Source organism: Salvia miltiorrhiza, chromosome 7 (genome assembly GCF_028751815.1).
Source record: "Salvia miltiorrhiza cultivar Shanhuang (shh) chromosome 7, IMPLAD_Smil_shh, whole genome shotgun sequence".
NCBI classification, from domain to species: Eukaryota; Viridiplantae; Streptophyta; class Magnoliopsida; order Lamiales; family Lamiaceae; genus Salvia; species Salvia miltiorrhiza.
Genome location: NC_080393.1, coordinates 4,209,080 through 4,231,389, shown reverse-complemented (window position 1 = coordinate 4,231,389; position 22,310 = coordinate 4,209,080). Strand labels below are relative to the sequence as shown.

The 22,310-nt window shown below is 32.4% G+C and overlaps 3 protein-coding genes and 2 non-coding genes across 5 annotated transcripts; 3 read left to right on the top strand and 2 right to left on the bottom strand.

The window, feature by feature from the left end:
• Window positions 1-1,160: 1,160 nt before the first annotated feature.
• On the top strand, window positions 1,161-2,154 carry LOC130991900 (uncharacterized). The gene has a single exon (XM_057916353.1). It carries the CDS (start codon window positions 1,335-1,337, stop codon window positions 1,899-1,901), a length of 567 nt encoding a protein of 188 aa, XP_057772336.1. The 5' UTR covers window positions 1,161-1,334; the 3' UTR covers window positions 1,902-2,154.
• Window positions 2,155-3,783: 1,629 nt separating this feature from the next.
• TRNAG-CCC (transfer RNA glycine (anticodon CCC)) lies at window positions 3,784-3,854 on the bottom strand. Its single transcript has one exon. It is a non-coding gene; the product is annotated as a tRNA-Gly (tRNA).
• Window positions 3,855-12,505: 8,651 nt separating this feature from the next.
• Window positions 12,506-13,227, top strand: LOC130991933 (flowering-promoting factor 1-like protein 3). The gene has a single exon (XM_057916390.1). It carries the CDS (start codon window positions 12,696-12,698, stop codon window positions 12,999-13,001), a length of 306 nt encoding a protein of 101 aa, XP_057772373.1. The 5' UTR covers window positions 12,506-12,695; the 3' UTR covers window positions 13,002-13,227.
• A 2,863-nt stretch (window positions 13,228-16,090) lies between these two features.
• On the top strand, window positions 16,091-16,876 carry LOC130991932 (flowering-promoting factor 1-like protein 3). The gene has a single exon (XM_057916388.1). The coding sequence runs from the start codon at window positions 16,243-16,245 to the stop codon at window positions 16,549-16,551; it is 309 nt and encodes a 102-aa protein (XP_057772371.1). The 5' UTR covers window positions 16,091-16,242; the 3' UTR covers window positions 16,552-16,876.
• A 4,885-nt stretch (window positions 16,877-21,761) lies between these two features.
• Window positions 21,762-21,957, bottom strand: LOC130996328 (U2 spliceosomal RNA). Its single transcript, XR_009092512.1, has one exon. It is a non-coding gene; the product is annotated as a U2 spliceosomal RNA (small nuclear RNA).
• Window positions 21,958-22,310: the final 353 nt, after the last annotated feature.

Sequence of the window (22,310 nt, the reverse complement as noted above, 5' to 3'; positions counted from 1 at the left end):
TGATATTAATTTGATTATTATATAAAAATTCTAAATATAATTAAAAATACTCGTTATTTAAATAGTGGTGTGATGTAAATTGTTTGAAGTATAGTACTTGTATGATAGGGGCTATTAGATTAGATAAATTGTATTTCTTACCTTTTCCTTCCGTTTGATAGGCATTTTATATAGTACTCCAAGCCCGCAATAAAGGTCAGGCTCACATGTTTTTCACTGTTACTATGAGATTACTAATTACACCAAAGTGGTGGGATAACTTATCTCTCTACCTAGATAAGAAGAAAGGGGCGTGGGTTGGGGGTACTGGTGTTGGGGTTGGGATAATTATTTTTATATTTTTTATTTGTTTAGTTTATTTATTTAAATATAAGGTTAAAATTGTAATTTACTCTTTTATCTATAGTTGTATCTTTTATATCAAACAATAATATTAGTTATCTTAGTATTTATATCTTATTTATCAAACACCTATAAAATATTAACAATCTCACCTAATCTATATTATTTATCTAAATTTTATTTATAATCCTTTATCTCAGGTTGTGTAATTTAGAAACTCTTATCAGTAGACTATTGACGTGTTCAAATAGTTATTTAGTGGCCATATATGATACATGTAATATCTACAATTTTTTTTTTGTTTTTTTTTTTGTTTTTGAAGAGTTTAATATGTACAGTTCAACAATAACTTTATAGATATTCTTCTTGCACTTGTTGGTCCACATAAACATTAATTCTAATAAATGCACTACCACCAGATTTAGCAATAAAAAATACATGTATTATTGAAGAACAATGGTCTACTTCAGCAATAATTAAAAGTTAACTGACCATTGATCTAGATGCTTCTTATTGAACTTCACACCAAAATAACCTAATCAAGTTGGAAAATTTGGGTTTTTTATGCTTTTAGCTTTTAGGTTAAAAATGTTGAAATTTGACGTGACTTGATCCTTGATAAGTTCGTCTGAATAGTTGAAAACGAAATCACGAACACAAGAAAATTATTCAAGGAGATAAAACACAAATGAAGAAAAGAAATAATGACGAGGTTTTTAACAACTAAAATCATACTTATATATTCCTAACGTAAGCATGCGTCACGAGACTTTCGATTTCAAGTAGCCTCACTTAGATCCAATTGTACCTTTCAAAAGGAAAGGCCCAATACAAATTATAAGTCCATTAAGGCCCAATATAAATCACAAGCCCATAGTGGCCCAAAACGACCTCTTCTCCCTAAAACCTTAACCAAAGGACTGCTGCAAACATAAACCCTGCCTAAAAAAATCCCCATTTCCCAAACCCTAATTGAACAATCGCCAATCGCCATGAGACCTCTCGACGAGAACGAGACGACCCTCGTCTTCAACAAGCTCCACAAATTCGTCGGCAACAACCTCAAGAACATCGTCCTCGAAGCGCAGGCCCACGAGGGGCCCGAGCCGAACCCTGGCCGCTACTGCTTCCGCATGCAGAAGAATCGCGTCTACTACGTCTCCGAGTCGCTCGTCAAGCGCGCCACCAACATCAAGCGCGACAAGCTCGTTGCGCTGGGAACGCAGATCGGTAAATTCACCAAGGGCGGCAAGTTCCACCTCACGGTGCAGTGCCTGAACCTGCTGGCGGCGAACGCCAAGCACAAGGTGTGGCTGAAGCCGACGGCGGAGATGAGCTTCCTGTACGGGAACAGCGTGTTGAAGGGCGGGGTTGGGAGAATCACGGAGAGCATCCAGGTGAATGACGGCGTGGTGGTCTTCTCGATGTCGGATGTGCCGCTTGGGTTTGGGGATGCGGCGAAGAGCACGGTGGATTGCCGGAAGATGGACCCCAACGGAATCGTGGTGCATCGCCACGCCGATATTGGGGAGTATTTGAGGATGGAGGATGAGCTCTAGCTGGGAATTGAGGGCTACTTTGTGGTCAATTATATGGTATGGTGGGTAACCTTGATTTTGGTTGGTCAATGTTTGTGATATTCATGATATCATTTTGGGGCAATCTATTTTGTGTTGGTTGATATTGATGAAAGTGTTTGATATCTGTTTTTGTTCCGTTACTACTGCTTAGTGCTAATTTGGGTGATTGCTTTCACTTTGTATGTGATATTATAACTTCATTATAATGATTTTGTGATATACTTGTGATTCATTTGTTCGACCCTAATGGATGCCACTTCAAGATTTGAAACTGAATCCATTTACGAATGAACTCTGTCATTGATATTCCAGATATCATCGTTGTTCAAAGTTGGGATTTTTCTGTTTAATGCTTATTTTGGATATTGCTATCTTAAGTTATTGATAACTGCAGTTTCTTGATTAGTAGTTCTTCTGCAATTGTAGCAGTCCTATTAGTTGTGGCCATTGTGTGCAACTGAAGATTGCCCAAAATGTTGTTTAAAAATCATTCGCACGTTTCTACATACTCCTCTTTAGTCTTTAGCTTTTGTGTTTCCCCCCGATGTCTAGACGACAACTTCGGCATCGTGATTGCCTGTCTTGTTACTTGCTAGTGTCTGTGAACAACTTGAGATTGTTCTTGCACCGGATCTTATAATGCCATTTATCTGTTCAAGAATGGTGAGGGAGAGTGAGGTAGATTTACGTCATTTGCTTTATTTGGGTGTCCTATCTGTTGGTTGGATTCACCACTGTCTGACCCTGCTTATTAAACGGTGGTTAAGTTCCTGTAGACTTAAAAAAAAAAAGTTCTTGTAGACTTATTAATTAATCAATTTTTAAATTTTTGTGGTGTATTGAGATTGGCTCAATAATGAATTAGTCAAATTTTGGCTTCACAAATCCTTGAATCTATCATCAAATTTGATTATTGATCAAATAATTTGAATATGGTTTGAACTTCCTCTCTAACCTTGCATATATTGTTTAGAAATGTAGTAGTGAAAAAGTGAAATGAAAAAAGAGATTTTTGGGGTAGAGATTTAAGGAATTACTAGTATTTAGTGAAACAGTGAAATGAAAAAACAAAATAAAAAAGAAAGTGAATGAAAAAGTAATTTTAATTTATTCCAAAAATGAGAAATGACTCAACTTTATTGAAATGGTTTGAAAAGAATACGACTTAATTTCATTAGGACGAAGTGAGCATATATGGATTAATAATAAACAAGAAAAATGGATCATAAATACCCCTGTCAACGGACCGGCCAGGCCTGAGTGGGCTACCATGTTCTGGGTACAACCAAACACGCTTCATGCTTGGATAGATTTTGGGTCGTCATTTTCCTTGCAAGTCGCTACACACAATACTTTTATGCATAAATATTTTGGGCTGGATTGCCGCATATCTTGGGCCAAATTTACATTTTATGCACTTCGGTGCGAAATATTTCAAAGTAAAAATTCAATGCAAAGCATCTATACTATCACGACTTCTTTGGGGCTCATCAATTACTTTATTTATTTTTTTGACTTGGGGGAGTTGGGGAGAGGAAGCAGTGGGATTTGAACTCGAAACCTCATTGTTCACACACATGATGTCGCACCGCTTGGTGTCCTCTTGGAGGCATCAATTACTTTATTCATAAGCATAAGTACATCCTGAATAAATCAATAAAGTTATTTGCATATGAGAACTCATTTGCTTTACTTTATTGAGGAATGCTATGTTGTAGACCTTATGGAGCTGGACCTTATTTTGATTTCAATATATTAAAAATTATTATTAGAGTGATTAATTTTATAAATAACATATAAATTAAAGTTTACTTTGTTCCTTTATTCATTTACTTGAATAAAAATTCAAAAAAATATATATTGCGCATCCAGGGAATCGAACCCTGGTCAGTACCGTGGGAGGGTACTATGATACCACTACACCAGATGCGCTTCATATTTATCTTCTAAGTATTATATATGATAAATTATTAGTCCAACGCGTCAATCCAATTCGCATGCCAAACATAGTTAAATGAATGTCTTAATTGATTTTGAACTAATTGGCTTCAGGACTAAACCAAAATATTGGCAAGATTCAAAACTATAACAATTAAAATCATAACTACTACTTGTTACTATGATACGAAGAATTGGGTGTCGGACCTACCAAATTCAAGTCCTGTAAGTTCGAATTTTTATTAGAAGTTATAGTAACTTAAAAAGTGCTGCGGGTTTTGAACCTATAAAAGCTAAGGATTTAGGAAGGGAAGACGGTGAAATTTAAACTCTAGACCTCGACAAAAGCTCGCACTATTTGAATGTTCTTTTGGGGACACGATCACATCTTTTATATTTATGAAGATGAAGGCTTATTCATCCATCAAATAGCAAAATACGCCCTTTTGTATAATGGAAAATGTTTATCCTAATATTGATTATATTTTAATATTTTATATGTTTATGAGCTAGAAAAATAAAAATATAGTAGATGATAAGCCCGAGGAGAATTTAATATGATTTGAACACACCCCAAAATCATTATCAAAATTATTTTCAATCCTTGATGAGGTGGTCTTGGGTACACCCGGGTGTACCGTACAACCGGGTCACACCTTCATTTAAACTTTGATCCGCACTCTGATTTGAACCCATATCCTGACCCAACTCATATAAATAACACTATTTTGAGTACGGGTCAATCCGGTTGTACGGTACACACAGGTGTACCCAAGATTTTGTGATCCTTGAATTTATTTAGTTGAATTTAAAATGTATTTTCTTGATATGATCCATCTAGTTGTCCTTCTTGATAAGCTTATTGCCCAGAAAACTAAACTTTAACGTTAACAGCTCAAAATTAGGGATGACAATTTACCCACGGGTAATGGATACCCGCGAAAATTCGAATCTATTAGGATGGGATTGAGAGGCATTTGATATCTATGGATAGTGTCGTGATTACAATTCACTATCCATTTAGTTCGTAGGTATGGGTTTGGATACTTGCTATTCATACCCGCGAAACCCGTTTACCCGCAAAAAATATCCGCGAAAATACCCATCAATTACTAGTGAAATACCCGTCAATTACCCGTTAAATTTGTTATAAATTTATAATTAAATTTTATTTTGTTGGTATTCAATGGATAGTGGGTGGTGGGTATCCGGCGAATAGTATCCGATGGATAGTGGGTGGCAGGTATTCGACGGATAGTGGGTGGTGGATACCCTATGGGTAGCGGGTTCGCGGATACCCGACGGATAACGGGTATCCGTGGGTGGCGGATTTGGATACCATTTGATATCCATGAATAGTTTCGTGGTTAAAAACCATTATCCATTTAGTTCGTGGATATGAATATGGATAGTCACTATTCATACCCGTCGTCATACCCGATTGCTATCCCTACTCAAAATACATCACGAGTCGTCATCTTCGCATCACAAATTTCTGGTAGACAAAATTAATAATAAGACATTCCCCAACATAAATATATTAAAATTATTAACATATAGTCTATTAAAATAATAATGATGATGCTAAACTTCACATTAATATACGAATAAGAATTTGAATACGTACGCAATTTCTTGAAATCGTAACTTTATTCCTTGTCGTAATATGTTAACAATTTTAATATATTTATATTAAAATTTCCAGTAAGTTCTCATTATAATGCATCACTGCAAATTATACGTAAACGATGATGCTAAACTTCACATTAAGACAAGGAATAAAGTTACGATTCTTAAAATTTGCGTAATCAAATTCTTATCTGTAATATTTTGATACAAATAACAATACATCAATGAAAGTCATTATCTATGGATTTGGGGATGATTTCAAGAAATTTCTAGAATTATGTACCCAAATGTATAGGGTTAGATTTCCGTGAGAACTAATAACCATGCACAAATACATGAATACGAGATAGTCAGATCATGAGCAATTATAATGCATAAAATACATGAACTAGAGATGGTCGGATCCTATATATATGTTTTATATTTAATTGTTTACGATTTGACCATCTCTTGTTCATGTATTTTATATATATATATATATATATATATATATATATATATATATATATTTGTTCATGAGTCTGAGTTCTCACTAAAGTTCTTACTTAATCCTTTACTTATATACATGCATAGGGAGAAAAAAATGGAATAAGTCCTTAATTCCAAAGGTTTACCTTTATTCTCTTATTCTACTATATTGATCTAATCCCATAATTTATATTCTAAAGTATTGGCACAACCCTAATGATAGAAATACTTAATAACTACTTTTTGCCTTTGATATTCCGTTTATGCAAATAAATAATTCCTTCCCCCTTTTTTTTTTTATTTTTTATGATGAAGAGATCTGTTCAATCACTATAAATTAATACGTTTTAGAAGGTGCTCACTTTTTGCATCCCAATTACAATTAGATTTTGGGAGGGTGCATTAATTTCTTGCAAGTATTGGAGAATCAATTCAAGTAAGAATTTTTAAAGTAAGAAAGGAGATGCAATTCTCATTTTAATGATCTTTATTCTTTAATTCAACTTTGTGAGAGAAGTTCGATTCGATTAGTTAAAAAATGTTGTTGTGATAATCGAGCAGTACGTTATAGTTAATACCTTTAATATCTTGATGAAGAAAGATTAATATTCTTTTTTTTCTACTTATAACTTAATTAGACGATTTCTCCTTTTTGTAGGGATGAAATATTAGGATACGAATCTTAATCCCCTCGTCTCCTAATTTGAAAGAATTAATATTCTTCGTTCTAGATTGGTAGTTGAAAATGATGATCTGACATGGAAATATCATCATTATATACTAATAAGTCTAATATACGTATTTAATTATGAAAGGAAAATATTTGAAATACAACGATTTTGCAAATATAAGGTTAGGTTTTATGGAAAAATTATTTTTTTTGCGAAATTTAGAAACGTTGAACAAATCGATAATTTTAATTTGATGAACATATCAATAATTTTATTGAACAACTATTTTGGTTTGGGGTTCAAATCCTGAAGTGCGAGATTTTCAACAAATTACGTCCGTTCATCAAAATTATTGACATGTTCATTACCATTATTGAGATGTGCATAAAATTTCGACACTGAATTTATTCTTAATTATTGGCTGTTTGATTGAGCTATTTTTTAGGTTGAGATTATTTTTTATTTCAAACAACTCCATGGAACCTTTCAATATATATATTCTCTTTTTCTTGAGTTACAAAATCGTCTTTTGTCTCTTAATTAATAAATATTCTTAATTCCCAGACATGTTTAGATCAATCATTTTTAATGCTCAGAATCTAAACATAGCGTAGCGACACGTACAAACGTAATGGTAATCTATCTCTCACTTTTCAATCCCCATCGATAATTTCCTCTTGTTTCATTTCTTGACTGAATATATATTTCTCCACGCTTCATCTGTTTTTGTCACAATTAATGACATATATTTTAGAATCTATATATATACAGTGTACGACACGTTAGACGTACCTCGTTACATCATTTACTAAGGAAAAAAAAATTAATCATTTCTATTAATATTCTTCAATAAATTTGATTGAGACATATTAATGATTTTCTCTAGAAAAAGTTCAGACTTTATCATAACAATCTCAAGAAACATATATGTTTCACTATATGATTTGTCTTTTCTCATTCATTAACTATATATGGTTTCATTCATTAAATATTATATATAGCGTTCAAATGTCATATATGCTACGAAAATACGTCAAAAATTTATATACATACCTTATTACTTCTTTCTCACTAAAACTAACATAATAACAATAAGATTTCCAAAAAAGAAGGAAAAAAAAAATATTCTTGTCATTCTTTTTTCTTGTGCATAAAATATTTTTGGACCTTACTAGAACAGCATCGAATAGTAAATGACTCCTTATATACTGTTTATGTTTCTCTCTACATTCTTGGACTTGTTGAAAAATATGCATATTTTTTGCGACATTTTAATACACGTCTCCAAAATTCATGTAATATTTTAATACATTTTTTATTTTTAATTAAATTCTTAAATTCAATAGCGTATGTTTAAAAATGCAAAATAAAAGTAGTCTTAATTTTTTTAATCTTTATTATTGAAATCTTCATCTTTCATGTATGCATATTCATATTAATATTTAGCTAACCGGACCCTAAATTGATGAAACTCCAATAAATAAATATTTGTGTGCGTATAAGTCATCACAAAAATTTAATACAGAGTATATTGTGTGTGTGTGTGAGAGAGAGATAGAGAGTGGTGGATGCATGGGATTCGGATAGATGGATAAAAACCAAAATCTTTATGTTGAAAAGGGCAGTGTTTGGTGTTGGTCGGGTAAGTTCGAGTCATTGGACCATTTCTTCACTTGAGACATGCAAGTAAAGGTTTACTAGGGCTACCCAATTTGCTCTATGTCATAAACCCCTACGACAATAAAATACCCTCAAAACTTTTTTCATCATTTTTTTTTAAAAATTATCGGCTGAAAAAAAAGGCCAAGTATATGGGAATAGTCATCCAAATTTGCTTTTTCATATAAAATTCAAAACTTTGTTTGGCACGCCAAACACTATTCAGCTAGCTAGCCCGTGGGATTAAAACTGCAGAAATTGTTGACTTCACAGAACTAAAATATCTATATATATATATGGTTCTTACGTACTAATTCAATAATTTAAATTATTATTTAAAGAAAAAAAGGGCACTTTTCTCTTTCTTTTACTTTTTATTGGAAAAATGATACTATATAAAAGATAATTAAAACCCTTGTTATCGTTGAGTTTAAACAATAGTCAAAATTAGTTTAATTTGTTTTAATTGCCTCAAGTTTCAATCTAATTGCGATATTTGTTGCAGGTCATCTCAATCTCATGAGACGAATCCAAATCTGTCCAGAATCACTCACAAATTAATTAATGAATTATAATTAAATATATATCATTGAATATGGATATAGTCAAATAGATAACTGACTAATTAAATTATATAGCTATGTATATTTCTACGCTGTTAGTTTAATCAAATATAAGTACTTATATATCTTCTTGACCCCTCGCGAGAATGAACTAAAATTAAATATTGTCTTTAATTTTTAGTTATATCTCTCTATCTGAATGTGAGTCTTATGTCCATGAATCATAAAGGTATTTGTGAGTATTCTCTTTTCGATTTCTCAATATTGTGCAAATGCCATTGATCATAATTTCATCTTCAATTCCCAGAGTGCATTTTCATTTATCATAATTTTTTAGAAACAAATTAAAATCATGTTCTCTCTCTCTCTGTCTCTGATGGAGGTGGAATAGTCAATAATGAAAGGCTGGGGTCAAATCTAGTATAAAGGCAAGTGAATGTGGTTTCACAATCAGAATCAAGAATCTCCTTTGTTTCTGGTCCAAAAGAACCATGCCATGCCTCCTAAAGTTTTTAGTTTTTTTTTTAATAATTTTAATGGGCAAAAGTTTTTAAAATTTGAATCCACCCCATTCACAGACTTGTCTGAAAAGGTATCCTATTTTTCTAAAAAAACTTTTAGACAGCAAACAAGATTCTCGATAATTTTATGCAATTCTTGGTTCAATGGTTCTTCTAGATATATATGTATCAAAAACAGAAAAATATATATATATTTATTCACATAGGAAATAAAAAGATAGAAATTTATCATGTGCTAATTGTCATGATTAACCTACTAGGGTAAATAAATATAATATATTCTATGATTGAATATGTGATCACACTTTTGTTTCAAGAGTTCTAATTAAATTGGTAGTATGATAATGTCGTTAATTTTTCATTGCCCTTAATATATGAAGGATATATATGCATACGTTATAGTAATTACTTACTTGAAGTATGATTTAATTCGGACATTACATCGCATGTATACTATTCATATATGTCATATGTCAATATTTTCTATAAATACGAATGCAACCAAACTTTGATGCCATCCGTTAATTAATATTGTTTGATTCTCTCTAGTCCATGATCTCTTGAAAGCAATACTATGATAAATTGTTTTCTTGCAAGATTTTGTGATGGCAGCCTAAGATATATAAATGTGGATGTCGTTTTGACAAAATCCCTTTAATTTGTTAAGGTACCACTTTGAAACACAACTCTTCTTGCTATGTAATAGAAGTCACTTTCCTTTAGCTTTTTTCTTTAACATAAAACTATATATAATTATTTTTTGGAGAGGGCTCATGATGAGGATTTCAAGAATTTGCAAAATATTCTATCATATGGGGTGGGGTTGTATATAGAATCGCATAAAGTTGGATTCTTCTCAATCCGTGCCCTTTCTTAATTTATGCAAATAAATACAAAATTTTAAAGAAATTATGTAATATTAGTGTAGATATAAGAATCGTAATTAGATATGTACATATTGCATTTATCGATATAAGCCCATATATCGCACAATATAATGGGTTAATTATAGGCCAATCTTTGGATTGGATTGTAAGTATGATATGGCCTATAAAATATGAAGAAAAAATTACAAAAAAATGAGTGAGATTATTTTATCTAAAAGTTGTAAATATATATGGCACTCGACACAATTTTCGGTGGTTAACGAAGCGGTGTGACCTCCTATGTGTGAACAGTGAAGTCTCGGGTTCAAACCCCACTGCTCCCCTCCCCAACTCCCCTAAGTCAAAAAACTTCATAGTATTTTCAAAATTAATATCATGTGTTATAATTGCAACTTTCTAAAAATATTAGGATTCTCTTTTCAGATTTAAAAGAGATTCTAGTGACAATGAAACGCGGTCTGTTGGTAAGACGTTTTTCCTCCAATTAATAGATCGGGGATTCAAGTCACCCTAGGAGCTAGAGTGTGAATGAGTTTTTTCATTTCTTTGATGGTAACAAATTTTTTAAAAAAATAAAAAAAATAAAAAATAAAAGAGATGCTAGTATTTTACAACTCGGCCTGAGGTCGACTCATAAAGTGTACATATCTAATTCCAATATAAATACTACTCCGTCCCATAATATTTATCTTATTTCTTTATAAAAAAAAATTATTTATCTTATTTTAGATCAATGATCAATGGGATCCACATGGTATCTATCGACTTGCCACCGTCCCATAATTGTTCTAAAAAAAAAAAAAAACTCTACACCCACGTGAACAACATACATATATATACAGAAGGGCTAAAATAAGAACATTTATTAAGATATAAAATAAGAATCATTTTCAGCCCTTAGATCATCAAGATCTACGGTTAATCCCGTTGGATGGATTTAGGGATGGCAGTGGATCTTGGACCCGGTCCAGATCCGTGGATCCAGATCCGTTTTTACGGATCTGGATCTCATTTTTTTGGACCCGACGGATCTGGATCTGGATCTGGATCTCAATTTTGAAAACGGATCTGGATCTGGATCTTGAAATTTTAGATCTGGATCCGGCCCAGATCCGACCCGTGGATCCGTTTTATTTTATATATATATTTTATATTTTATATTTAGTTTACTAATAATACTCCCTCCGTCCCACGAATCTTGACACGTTTTCCTTTTTGGGCCGTCCCACGAATCTTGACACGTTTCCTTTTTGAGTAATAATTATTACCTTCTCTCTCCTACCTTATCACCTTTATTATATTCTCTCTCATACTTTATCACTTTTACTACATTCTCTCTCATACTTTATCAATTTTATACTTTATTAATTACACACTTAAAACACTAATCTACAACTCCTTAATTCCCGTGCCGAATCCAAACGTGTCAAGACTCGCGGGACGGAGGGAGTATTAACTAAATTAAAAATAATAAATAAATTATATTCAAAAGAATAAAAACTAAAAGTAATTAGATAAAAGTATTTTGTGTTATATTTTTCATGATGGAAATTAGATGTTGTTGATTTTGTGAAATTTTTTTAATTTAATTTGAAAATAGAAGATCCATGGATCTGGACCCGTGGACCCGCGGATCTGACGGATCTGGATCTGGATCCAAAATTTTCAGATCCACGGATCTGGATCTGGATCTGGATCTAGTATATGAAAACGGATCTGGATCTGGTATTGGCCAGACCCGGTCCAGATCCGACCTGTTGCCATCCCTAGATGGATTTATGGTCCTGAGTTCGAATCTCAAAGATAGCAAAAATTTATTTTTCACAATTCATACATTTATACAGCGAATTCATACGTGTTCTACATAAAATTCATACATTAAAAATTGCTCTTATTTCTTATTTTAAGATGTGCTCTCATGGTAGTCCACCCCGATATATATATACGCGCATGAAACATTTGATCTACGATATTATGCTTTGCTAAAGCTTAATATTATTCTTACAAATCTAATATTCTACGTGTCTCAAACTAATTAATCAAGTCTTTCAACTATTCACGTATACTAGAATTGTCTTAAGACAGCTGTTATTTACTCCTATAATCTCACCACTTTCCCCATGTGTGAAAAAAAAAAAAAAAAGAATGACGACTCACACGTATAACTAATTAAGTAGTAATATAATATTCGACAAACAAATTAACTCCATATATATCTATGATATCGTTCAAACAAAAATACAATAAAATAAAAATACGATTTTGAAATAGACACATATGCCTTTTGTAATTTTACATCACGAAGCATCCCACATCTACTCCCTATATAAATTCACGCATACCACATCTATTCCCACATCGAAAAACAAAAAAAACAAAATTTCTCACATAATTAAATCCGACCATACATATACATATATATTCTATCCGATCGACAATGTCCGGCGTTTGGGTGTTCAAGAACGGCGTGGTCCGGCTGGAGAACGGCGGCGAGGGCCCCCGGCGGAAAGTGATGGTCCACGTGGCATCCGGCGAGGCCATTACCTCGTACGAGGTTCTGGAGAGGATCTTGTTTTCACTAGGTTGGGAGAGGTACTACGATGATCCTGAGCTGCTGCAGTTCCACAAGAGATCTACGGTGCACCTCATCTCTCTCCCAACAGACTTCAACAAGTTCAAATCCATTCACATGTACGACATCGTTGTCAAGAATCGAAACGAGTTCGAAGTTAGAGACATGTAGCCTTGTCTCAATTTATAACTAATTAATCAATTTCTTTTATGTCCATCGCTTTTAATTTAGTGTATAGTTTGTAAAGATGGGTTGTTGCTTGATTCTTCTTTGTTGTGAATTAGTTGTGTGAGATTTATGTATGGTACGCAATTGGAAAAAAAGGGAGCTCAACCATTATGTACGTGAGCATCGTTGATTAATTATTAATGTCTGAACTAAAAATTTCAGGTTGAAATCTATCAATCGTCGTGCGATCTTAAAATTGTATTTATCTAATAAAAATAATTATTCCACCAAGTGTAAATTAAACCCCCAATCTTGCCCGAATTAGGGTTCATAGGGCTAAATGAAAATTCGTAGATTTCAATTCTAATAGATTTAAATTATTATGTAGTAGTAATTTTTTTTAAGTAATTTAAATTTATCGTGTGCTTTATATTTTGTGCTCCCATAACAAAAAAATTCTGAATCCGTACGTCCCCACTAGCAACTATACGTACTTACCATCTATCTTCGCAATGCCAACATGTACAAGTTGCTAAAAGAGTCCATTAAGTTATTACTTATATATTCGATACGAATATATCACGTAGAGCTAGCTTAAAATTGTCTCGTTAGTTTTGAGATTGCATTAGCAATTCACAAAATTAACTCCAAGTGTCGATAGATAAGGTGATGATGGCATTCAAGAGGATGAATAGTGGATACATGTGGCATGTATGTCAAGAATAATATTATTATTAATGGTTTATTTTGTTGCACAACTAAATTAAACTTGTGTATATAATTAGACCCCTTTTTTATTATTATTTTTTTTGTAAAAGAGAGAGGTCTAGGTTCAATCTCGTTGTTCTTTTCTCCCTACGAATCCAAAAAAAAAAAAAAAAAATTAGAAGTGGAGAAAATTGACTGTAAAGCCAATATCAAGAAATCTGTGATTTAAGGGTGGTTTCTCGTTGGAGCTAGGTGATTAATTATATGCCAGAAATAGAAACTAGCTTGTCCTTAATTAGAAGTAAAGATTCCAACTAATTGAGGGTACATTTAGGTACAACAATTATCTTAGCCTCTAAAATCTCAACATCTAGTCTTTTGTTATTACTGAAACACATGACTCTTCAAGTTGCATAAGCATTATTGGAGAGAGAGAGAGAGAGATCATCAGCAAAGGCCAGAAAGTCTGTTTATGTTTTTGCTTTCTAACTGATTTTTTTTTATATAGTTCCAATTCATAATACAAATCCAAATCCATCATGGGTAGAAGATTCAAATTATCTAAACTCTTGAAATATTATATATATATATATATATATATAGGAATTGGTTCAATTGAGATTTATATATATTTTGAGATTTTGAGATAAATGAACATATAAGTACATTTTGATGAACTTGTCAATTAATTTTTATGAACGCGGGTTGGTCTAGGGTTCAATCCCTACAAGTGGCGTGTTTTTTAAATAAATTAAATAGATTCATATGTTCATCAGTTATATTGGTTATGTTCAAAGAATTTATTGATATGTTCATTTATCTCAAAATCTCAAAATATTTAAAATCTCAATATAAGCTAACCCTATATATATATATATAGGACTCAAATATATATCTATCTATATATATTCCTACTTGTATTGCAATCTCAGCTCTAGATATGTTATACCTTCACCTCCATGTATATTGATCAATATATTATTTTCTACATACATGCTTCATTTACAAAGGAAATAAAGGTGCAGAATCCAAATGTATAGTTTGAAAATTTTGTGGCATTCAAGAAAACAACTAAAATTGCTCTATTTTATGGATGTCCTAATGAAGTGATCTTCTATATATGAGGTATTAATGTCAATATATATCTAATCAGTGCCTAAATGTGTACAGAATACGTACATACCAAATGCATAGACTTATAAAAAGATACTTACGAAATTGAAACAAGATACAAATTCAGAATCCAAGTTGTTTCTACTATAGTTAATTAACCCTAGAAAAACCTTTGCATTATAACCAATATACTAACCATGAAACCAAATATAAATAAAATGAATATTCAGAGGCTGCAATGTATATCTCCCAAATTTCAGCTGTTTTCAATTTTTCCAAATAAAATATTCCAAATTCTAAAAAATATCCTAAATTCAAACAATATAATATATATATATATAGATAGATAGATATAGATATAGATATAGATATAGATATAGATATAGATTGAGCCACTGAGAATTATGAAGATAAGAGGCTTATCAAAAAATGTACAATTCCTTTAACAGCAAACCCTTTTCCAAAAGCCCACTCCTTTCTTGAATGGGCTTCTGTGACATTTCACTCTCCTTCTCAGTAATCATTTGTAGATAGAAGAAAAATTAAATAATAGTGATATATATGAAATTATATATATATTAGAAAGTAATAGTATTTGTTTTCTGATATTTCTCTCTTATCCTATCCATAAAGTATGGGGTAAGAGAGTTCTCCATTTGAGTTTGATTTTGACTGCTTAACATCTTTTGTCACACTCATGCCATGCATGCATTTTTCCATTTGCATGAAACTTCTTTCCTTTTTTTCCTTTTCTTTAATCAGTCCTACTGCAAAATTTATTGTCTTTACATTGCTGGAAATATTGTCATTCTTGGTTTTCCCTATCCTACTAGTCCTAGATGCTCTGATTCCCAGTTAAAGTATATAATGGGCTCTACTTTGCTAAAAAATTCAATCTTTTGGCAAATGCTTGAAAGAAATGATATATAGATCCTAATGTAGAATTTTCATATTATATAACACACACACATACACATGTGTGTGTGTGAACACTTTCTTGGAAGAATATGATATGAGGGAAGGTTCTTGAGAACCCATTAAGACAAAAAAATCAAGTATATTATAATTGTGTAGGCTTTATTCACAATGGCAAGGTACAATGCCCAAATAAAATACCAATAAAGCTTGCAATCTAAATTTTCTTTTTTAAAAACCCCGTAATTTTTTATTTAATACAAGAAAGAACCTAGTTCTACACCATATTTATAAAAAGGAAAAAGCAACAATTCAATTCCATATGTAGCTTATTCCCTAGCTTAAATATACACAAACCTTCTCCACCTGTTTGCCCCCATCTTTTTCCCATAAGGAAAGGGAAAAAGAAAAAAGGGTTTCACAATATAAACCCCTATATATATATCTCCACATTCACCACTTCCTCCTCAACAAATTCTATAACTTTTTCTCAATTACATCTTCTTCAATGTCTGGCGTTTGGGTGTTCAAGAACGGCGTGGTTCGACTCGTGGAGAACGCGGGAGAGTGCCACAGCAAGAAAATGCTAGTCCATGTGACCTCAAATGAGGTGATTGCATCATATGCAGTGTTGGAGAGGAAGCTATTGCAGCTTGGTTGGGAGAGGTACTATGATGATCCTGATCTGCTGCAGTATCACAAGAGATCAACGGTTCATCTCATCTCTCTCCCAAAAGATTTCAACAGGTTCAAATCCATGCACATGTACGACATCGTCGTCAAGAATCGAAACGAGTTCGAAGTTAGAGACATCTAAGTTTCTAGGGTTTGATTTTGTGTGTGTTTTTGTTTAATTAAACTTTGTGTGTGTGTGTGTGTGCGTGTGTGTGTGTTAGGGGATGATGCTCTATTGGATATAACTAATTAAGTTTTTAGGGTTTTAATTTTTCCCTCTCTTTGTTTTGGTGTGAAAATGGATGCAAATGTAGTATTTGTATTATGTCTTCTTGATTTGGGGTGATGTGTTGCAAGAGAAATGGAATAAGTGGTTTGGATATATTGTAGGAATTTAAAAAGTAGTGTAATGTACAAGGTTGTCTAGTTTGGATTTTTCAAGCTATATTAAAGAGAGTGATTTTTTATGCCATATTCATCATATATTCTGTATGGTGATTGAATTAAAGTGAACGTGATCGGTTTGATTCAAGTTATATCTTTGGATTGTCGATTTTATGCTTATTTATACCATTTATACATGTTGAGGTGATATGCCGTTTGAACGAACAAAATGGAAGAGATATATTATTCTTCTTTTAATTATAGCATTTGTCAATCGTTAATTATAAGCCCATAGGGAATTAATTTTAAATTGGAAGAAATATATACATCATACATATGTGTTCATCCTAATTATAAAACTTCATACGTCATGACGAATCATTAATGAAGAAATAATCCATGTGTTTGGAATATATATTGAACACAAATTAATTAGTTAGGTTTTCGGAAATACGTCTATATATATCTATATATATTTACACGAGAATTTTGGTTTAAGTGATAAATATGATTGATAAAATAATTTAACTTAGTCGATTAAGTGTTTAATTTAGTTTACATGATTCAGTTATGATAGATAATTTGACTCACACTCTAATCATTCAATTAAATAATTATTTATAGTCTCAAAGTTATGAATTAGTATTTTATCACTCTCCAATCTTATCAATTTCATCTTCAAACCATATAAATCTTATCAATCATATATCCACCAAACCAAATAATGATTATATCTGTATTTGTGGGCACATTAAACTCAACGGTACGTGGTGCGGTAGTGCACATGGGTATTATACAACATGTATATCAATAATTTCATATGAAAATCATACAATATTAATTAATTCTAAGTGATCGAGGACGTTAACTCTTGTCATTGGATTGAAATAGTAAAGTGTCACTAGTGGATAGATGATCGATTACATATATTGTGTGTGTGAAAGAGGAAGAGGATGTTTGACTACTTAAAATAATTTATAAATTGTTTAATTAAAGAGCTTATAAATTGTACTAGTACAGTTTATTAGCTTAAAATAATTTTTTTAATTAAAAAATAATCTAATTATGATTTATCATTTTCAATAAATATTATTTTTATTTTAATTATCTCTAATTCACAATATATCCTCTATTTAACTTATAAGTTCAATTATTTAAATATATCGACAACTTATAAATTTTTGGCACAGTACATCTACCAAAATCAATTGATGCGTGTTGTGTGATCATTTTCGTGTGTGTATTTTTTAAAAAAAAATACACCCAAATAGGTAAGGGGCCGGGTTAGGCAGACCCCCAACCTATAGATAAATAATCATTCAGTGTCTCATACAAGACGCTGGCCAAAAGTGACAATGTCCAACATAATCAACAAGGAGAAATCGAAAACAGACCAAACAAAAACATAAAGAGATGTAACCCAAAGATGGCTACATTCAGAAGACAAAAGAAACGAAATCAGAAAGGAAAAACACCAAAACAAACTAACTATCAACATGAAAACTGAATCTAAAGTTAGGATAGCCAAGCTGATTTATCCTTACTAGAACAAGAAACTGCCTAGCTAGGAGCAGAAGAGCAGTCAAAAGTAGTCAACGTCGGAACCTGATGCCCTCTCCTCGCCATAAAATTCGCAGGCCGATTTCCCTCACGAGGGATATGAGTGAAACAGACTCGTCGAAGATGAGTAAGCAGTCGGATCCAAACAACAGTATGACGAATTCTAGCGTGATCGTGACGTCCAACAGACATGAGCAACACTATCGCCGCCGCATCCATCTCAACCCATATGAGTAGAGAATGTGATAGTCAATCTAATACCCTTGAGCAGAGCAATTAACTCTGCATTAAAATTGAAAGTAGCATCGCAGGGGTGCAGAAGGCTCCGCGTGACAAGACTGATGTAGGGCTCCGCGTGACAATTAGGGCAATTTCATCGTGGGAGTATCTACTATTGGTCGGGCCTAATATTATGCATATTTTGGCCTTGCATCTTTCTCTTTTTAAAATTCTAGCACTAGATATAATGGTACGGTCTAGTTTTAATTAGACCACTAGATATTGTAGTTCATGTTAACATTATTCTCTTTTATTATATATATTTATTTTAATATCTTAAGAATTATTATTGATATCATTCATCAATTTTATAAATAAATAAAAAAATCAAGGCGCGATTTGTGTAATTTGTAAAATTAATAGAAATTTATTTACATTTATTAATCAAAGCTCAACTACGATACTTAATTAATTTTATTGATGCTCATTGATATTGGGACATTGCTGCTTATTGTAATAACTTGTATGGGAAGATTCTTACTTTAAAACCCTCCTTTTTGACAAAGATGCTTCAAAAAAAGGTTGTTGATCGATTTCCCACCCCAAAGAAAATTTTAATACTCTTCTCCAACCAAAATTCTAAAATTAAAGAAAGGGAAACAAATTCCCCCTAACCCTAGCGCATGATTCAGAATATAGTGAGACAGGCAACCATATTTTGCCATACATATTAAGCTACAATACTTTTTTTTTTTTTTTTTAAAAAAAAAAACTTTTTTTATTCTATCTCTGAGAATATGTTTATATATAAAGAATGGTCTTTAATATTTCTATAATGTTTGAAGTGGTTTTGCAGCCCACCATGTTTCATGGAATTAGGACTAATTTTTCAGACCCCAAAGTCGTCCTACTCCTACAAAAAGGGAATTTTACAAGTTCCATAAGTTAGGCAAACTGTGACTTTTTTTGTCACTCAAAAATAAAAATGAATTGTCTACCCTTCTCAAAAGAAGGTATGAGTTAATAGAAACTCTATCCTTGAATTGCGAGCTATTTTAGAGTTATTTTTTTTATTACTATTAAAAATATATACAATTACATAGTATAACATGAATAATAAAAAGAAAAACTTTTCTAATCGCCTAGTTTAGGTGGCTAAATTCCAAAATAATCTTATCATTTAGAAAGGGAAAAATCCATTCAACAAACATTGAAAATAAAAATAAAAATAAAAAAATCTACCGACGGTGGACGACGCGGCAAAAAGCGGCTAAATTCTAAAATACTCTTTTATCTGTTTAGAAAAAAGTCCCATGTATTGAAAAACATCTTCTATTGACGTGGATGATTGGCTACTGCCTTGCTATTGGTCGCCGAGGGAGGGAGAAGATTATTTACTCCACTAGTATATGATTAGTCTTTTTTTGAAGTTCTAGCTATATATTTTGTAAGAATTTTAGAATCTCATCGTTGTAAATCCTCCGTCCCTATAGTCACGACTCAGTTTTTTTTAACACGGATATTTAGAGATTAAAATTAAAGGGTAAAATGTGTAATTCACATATTTAATACTCCCTCCGTCCACGAAATGAGTACCCATATTTCCTTTTTCGTCCGTCCACGAAATGAGTACCCATTTCCCTTTTTGGCAAGTGTGCCCCACACATCTCTTTAATTAATACACTCAAAAAGTGGGACCCTTAAACTATTCATACTACACTCCATACATTTCTTAAAACCTGTGCCGTCCACAAATGGGTACTCATTTCGTGGACGGAGGGAGTATTATTTTTAATTGATCTTAAATTATTATTAGTATAACCATTTCCTTTCCCTCCAACTCTCTGGTTCTATAGCGTATAATTTTATTCATAGTAACATTTGAAAAATCAAAACTGTTAGAATGAAGCTCGAAAATCAAAAATCAAAAATTCGTCTGGGTGGAAATGTTGAAATGATGGGAGGCGGAGAAGGGCAGAGTAGAGAGAGAGGGTTTCACCTCCATTCTGCCATGTCATCGGACCTTTGCATCGTCGTCGAGAAGAAAAGTAGAGAGAGATACGGTTTCACTCAGACATGCGCAAAGTTAAGGGTGGATGTGGTGGAGGCACGAAGATGGTGGAGGAGCCGCAGCCCGCAGGGTTGAGGGTGGTGAAGGCGGTGGAGGGTGGAGGAGTAGAGAGAGAAATGGGACGGGATGCAGAAAAAATAGGAGGGTGGAAAGAAATAGTATTTGTCGAATGAGTTAAAAATTTTAATTAAGTGCTAATTATAGTTCAAAAGGGAAACATGCTATTATATGTGGGACATTTAAAAATATATAGGTCATTAATATTGAGACGGAGACAGTAATAAATATTACTCCATCCGTCCACAAAGAGTATGGTGGAGTGGAGGGTGCGAGTTTAATAAAAAAAAATTGAAAGATATGATTTTAATGTTAAAGGGTAGTATTGAACCCACCAAATTATAAAAGTAAATAGTGGGTATTTTGTAAATATTGAGTGTGAATGAGGTTTAAATTATCTAAAAAATGAAAATACATAATCTTTTTGGATGGACGAAAATAGTAATAAGCACACCATTTTTTAGGACGGACGAAAATAGTAATAAGCACCCAATCTTTGTGGACGGAGGGAGTATTTGCTTTGGATGAAAAAAAAATAGCATAACAAAACTAAAATTAATTATGATACAAACTTTATATCGCGTACGCTTAATTTCTATCTTAGGAAAGATATAGGCGAATGATGATTTTACTAAATAGTGTGTTAGGATAGGTATAATTTTATCAATACTTTGTAAAAGATAAAAATATTTTATTTTTACCTTATAAGGTTAAAAAGAGAAGTGGAAGATGTGATACGAATATTAAAAAAAGATGTTAAATTGAATATGTTATCAAATATTAAGGTGTAAATTAAATAAACATGATGTAAAATTGACAAAATCCACATATTTTCAAGCTAAAACAATAAACGAGCCACTTTTAAAATAACAGATAAAGAGACATTTTTAACGGTGAAGAAGTACAAAATTCTACCCTTCATTCGAACTGTTACCGCATAAATTCTTATCGTGAGATTTCATGTATAAACATTTTCAAGTCAAATTGTAAAAGTTTCAATAAACCACCCCGCGACCAGTATATAATAATATTCCCAACTAAGAACTTAGAGACTAGTTTTGGTGGGGTGCGCCAGGCCCGTGCAATAGTGCAACGCATGGGCGACGCGCGAAGGCCCAGGCAGCAAGCTACCTTAACGGGCCTTCCCCCTCAAAAAATTAATTTAATATCGTGTGGGCCATTGGCCCACATATCAGATATTAAACTGATAAGAACAGATACTACACTTGATCTTAGCCAAAAGGCCGAGAAAGGTATGAGCTTCTACCATCAGGGGCCCAACATATTTATACTCATTCTCCCTTCCAATCTATCAACGTTTAATCGATGTGGGATGCAATAAGAAGTAGACTTCTCCTTGCAACTATTCTAGTACGATTTACCTTTCGCTATATAACTTTTCGATTCATCTTTTCGACATATGAATATATGAGCGGAGCTTACTAAAAACACGTTCCTAAATTATAGTAAAATTCATGCGATTTTTAAAATCTTATATGTTCATTCACCAAAATAAAGTTCGATCCTGCTATATATGAGACAGCTAAGGTTGGATTTTCAACGTATTTATAAAACGAATTTTGTTGAAAAGTGCAATTTTTACTTAAATT

What these genes read in the sequence shown, in the direction of transcription:
- LOC130991933 (XM_057916390.1), top strand. Translation starts at nt 12,696, where the DNA reads ATGTCCGGCGTTTGGGTGTTCAAGAACGGCGTGGTCCGGCTGGAGAAC.
- LOC130991932 (XM_057916388.1), top strand. Translation starts at nt 16,243, where the DNA reads ATGTCTGGCGTTTGGGTGTTCAAGAACGGCGTGGTTCGACTCGTGGAG.
- LOC130991900 (XM_057916353.1), top strand. Translation starts at nt 1,335, where the DNA reads ATGAGACCTCTCGACGAGAACGAGACGACCCTCGTCTTCAACAAGCTC.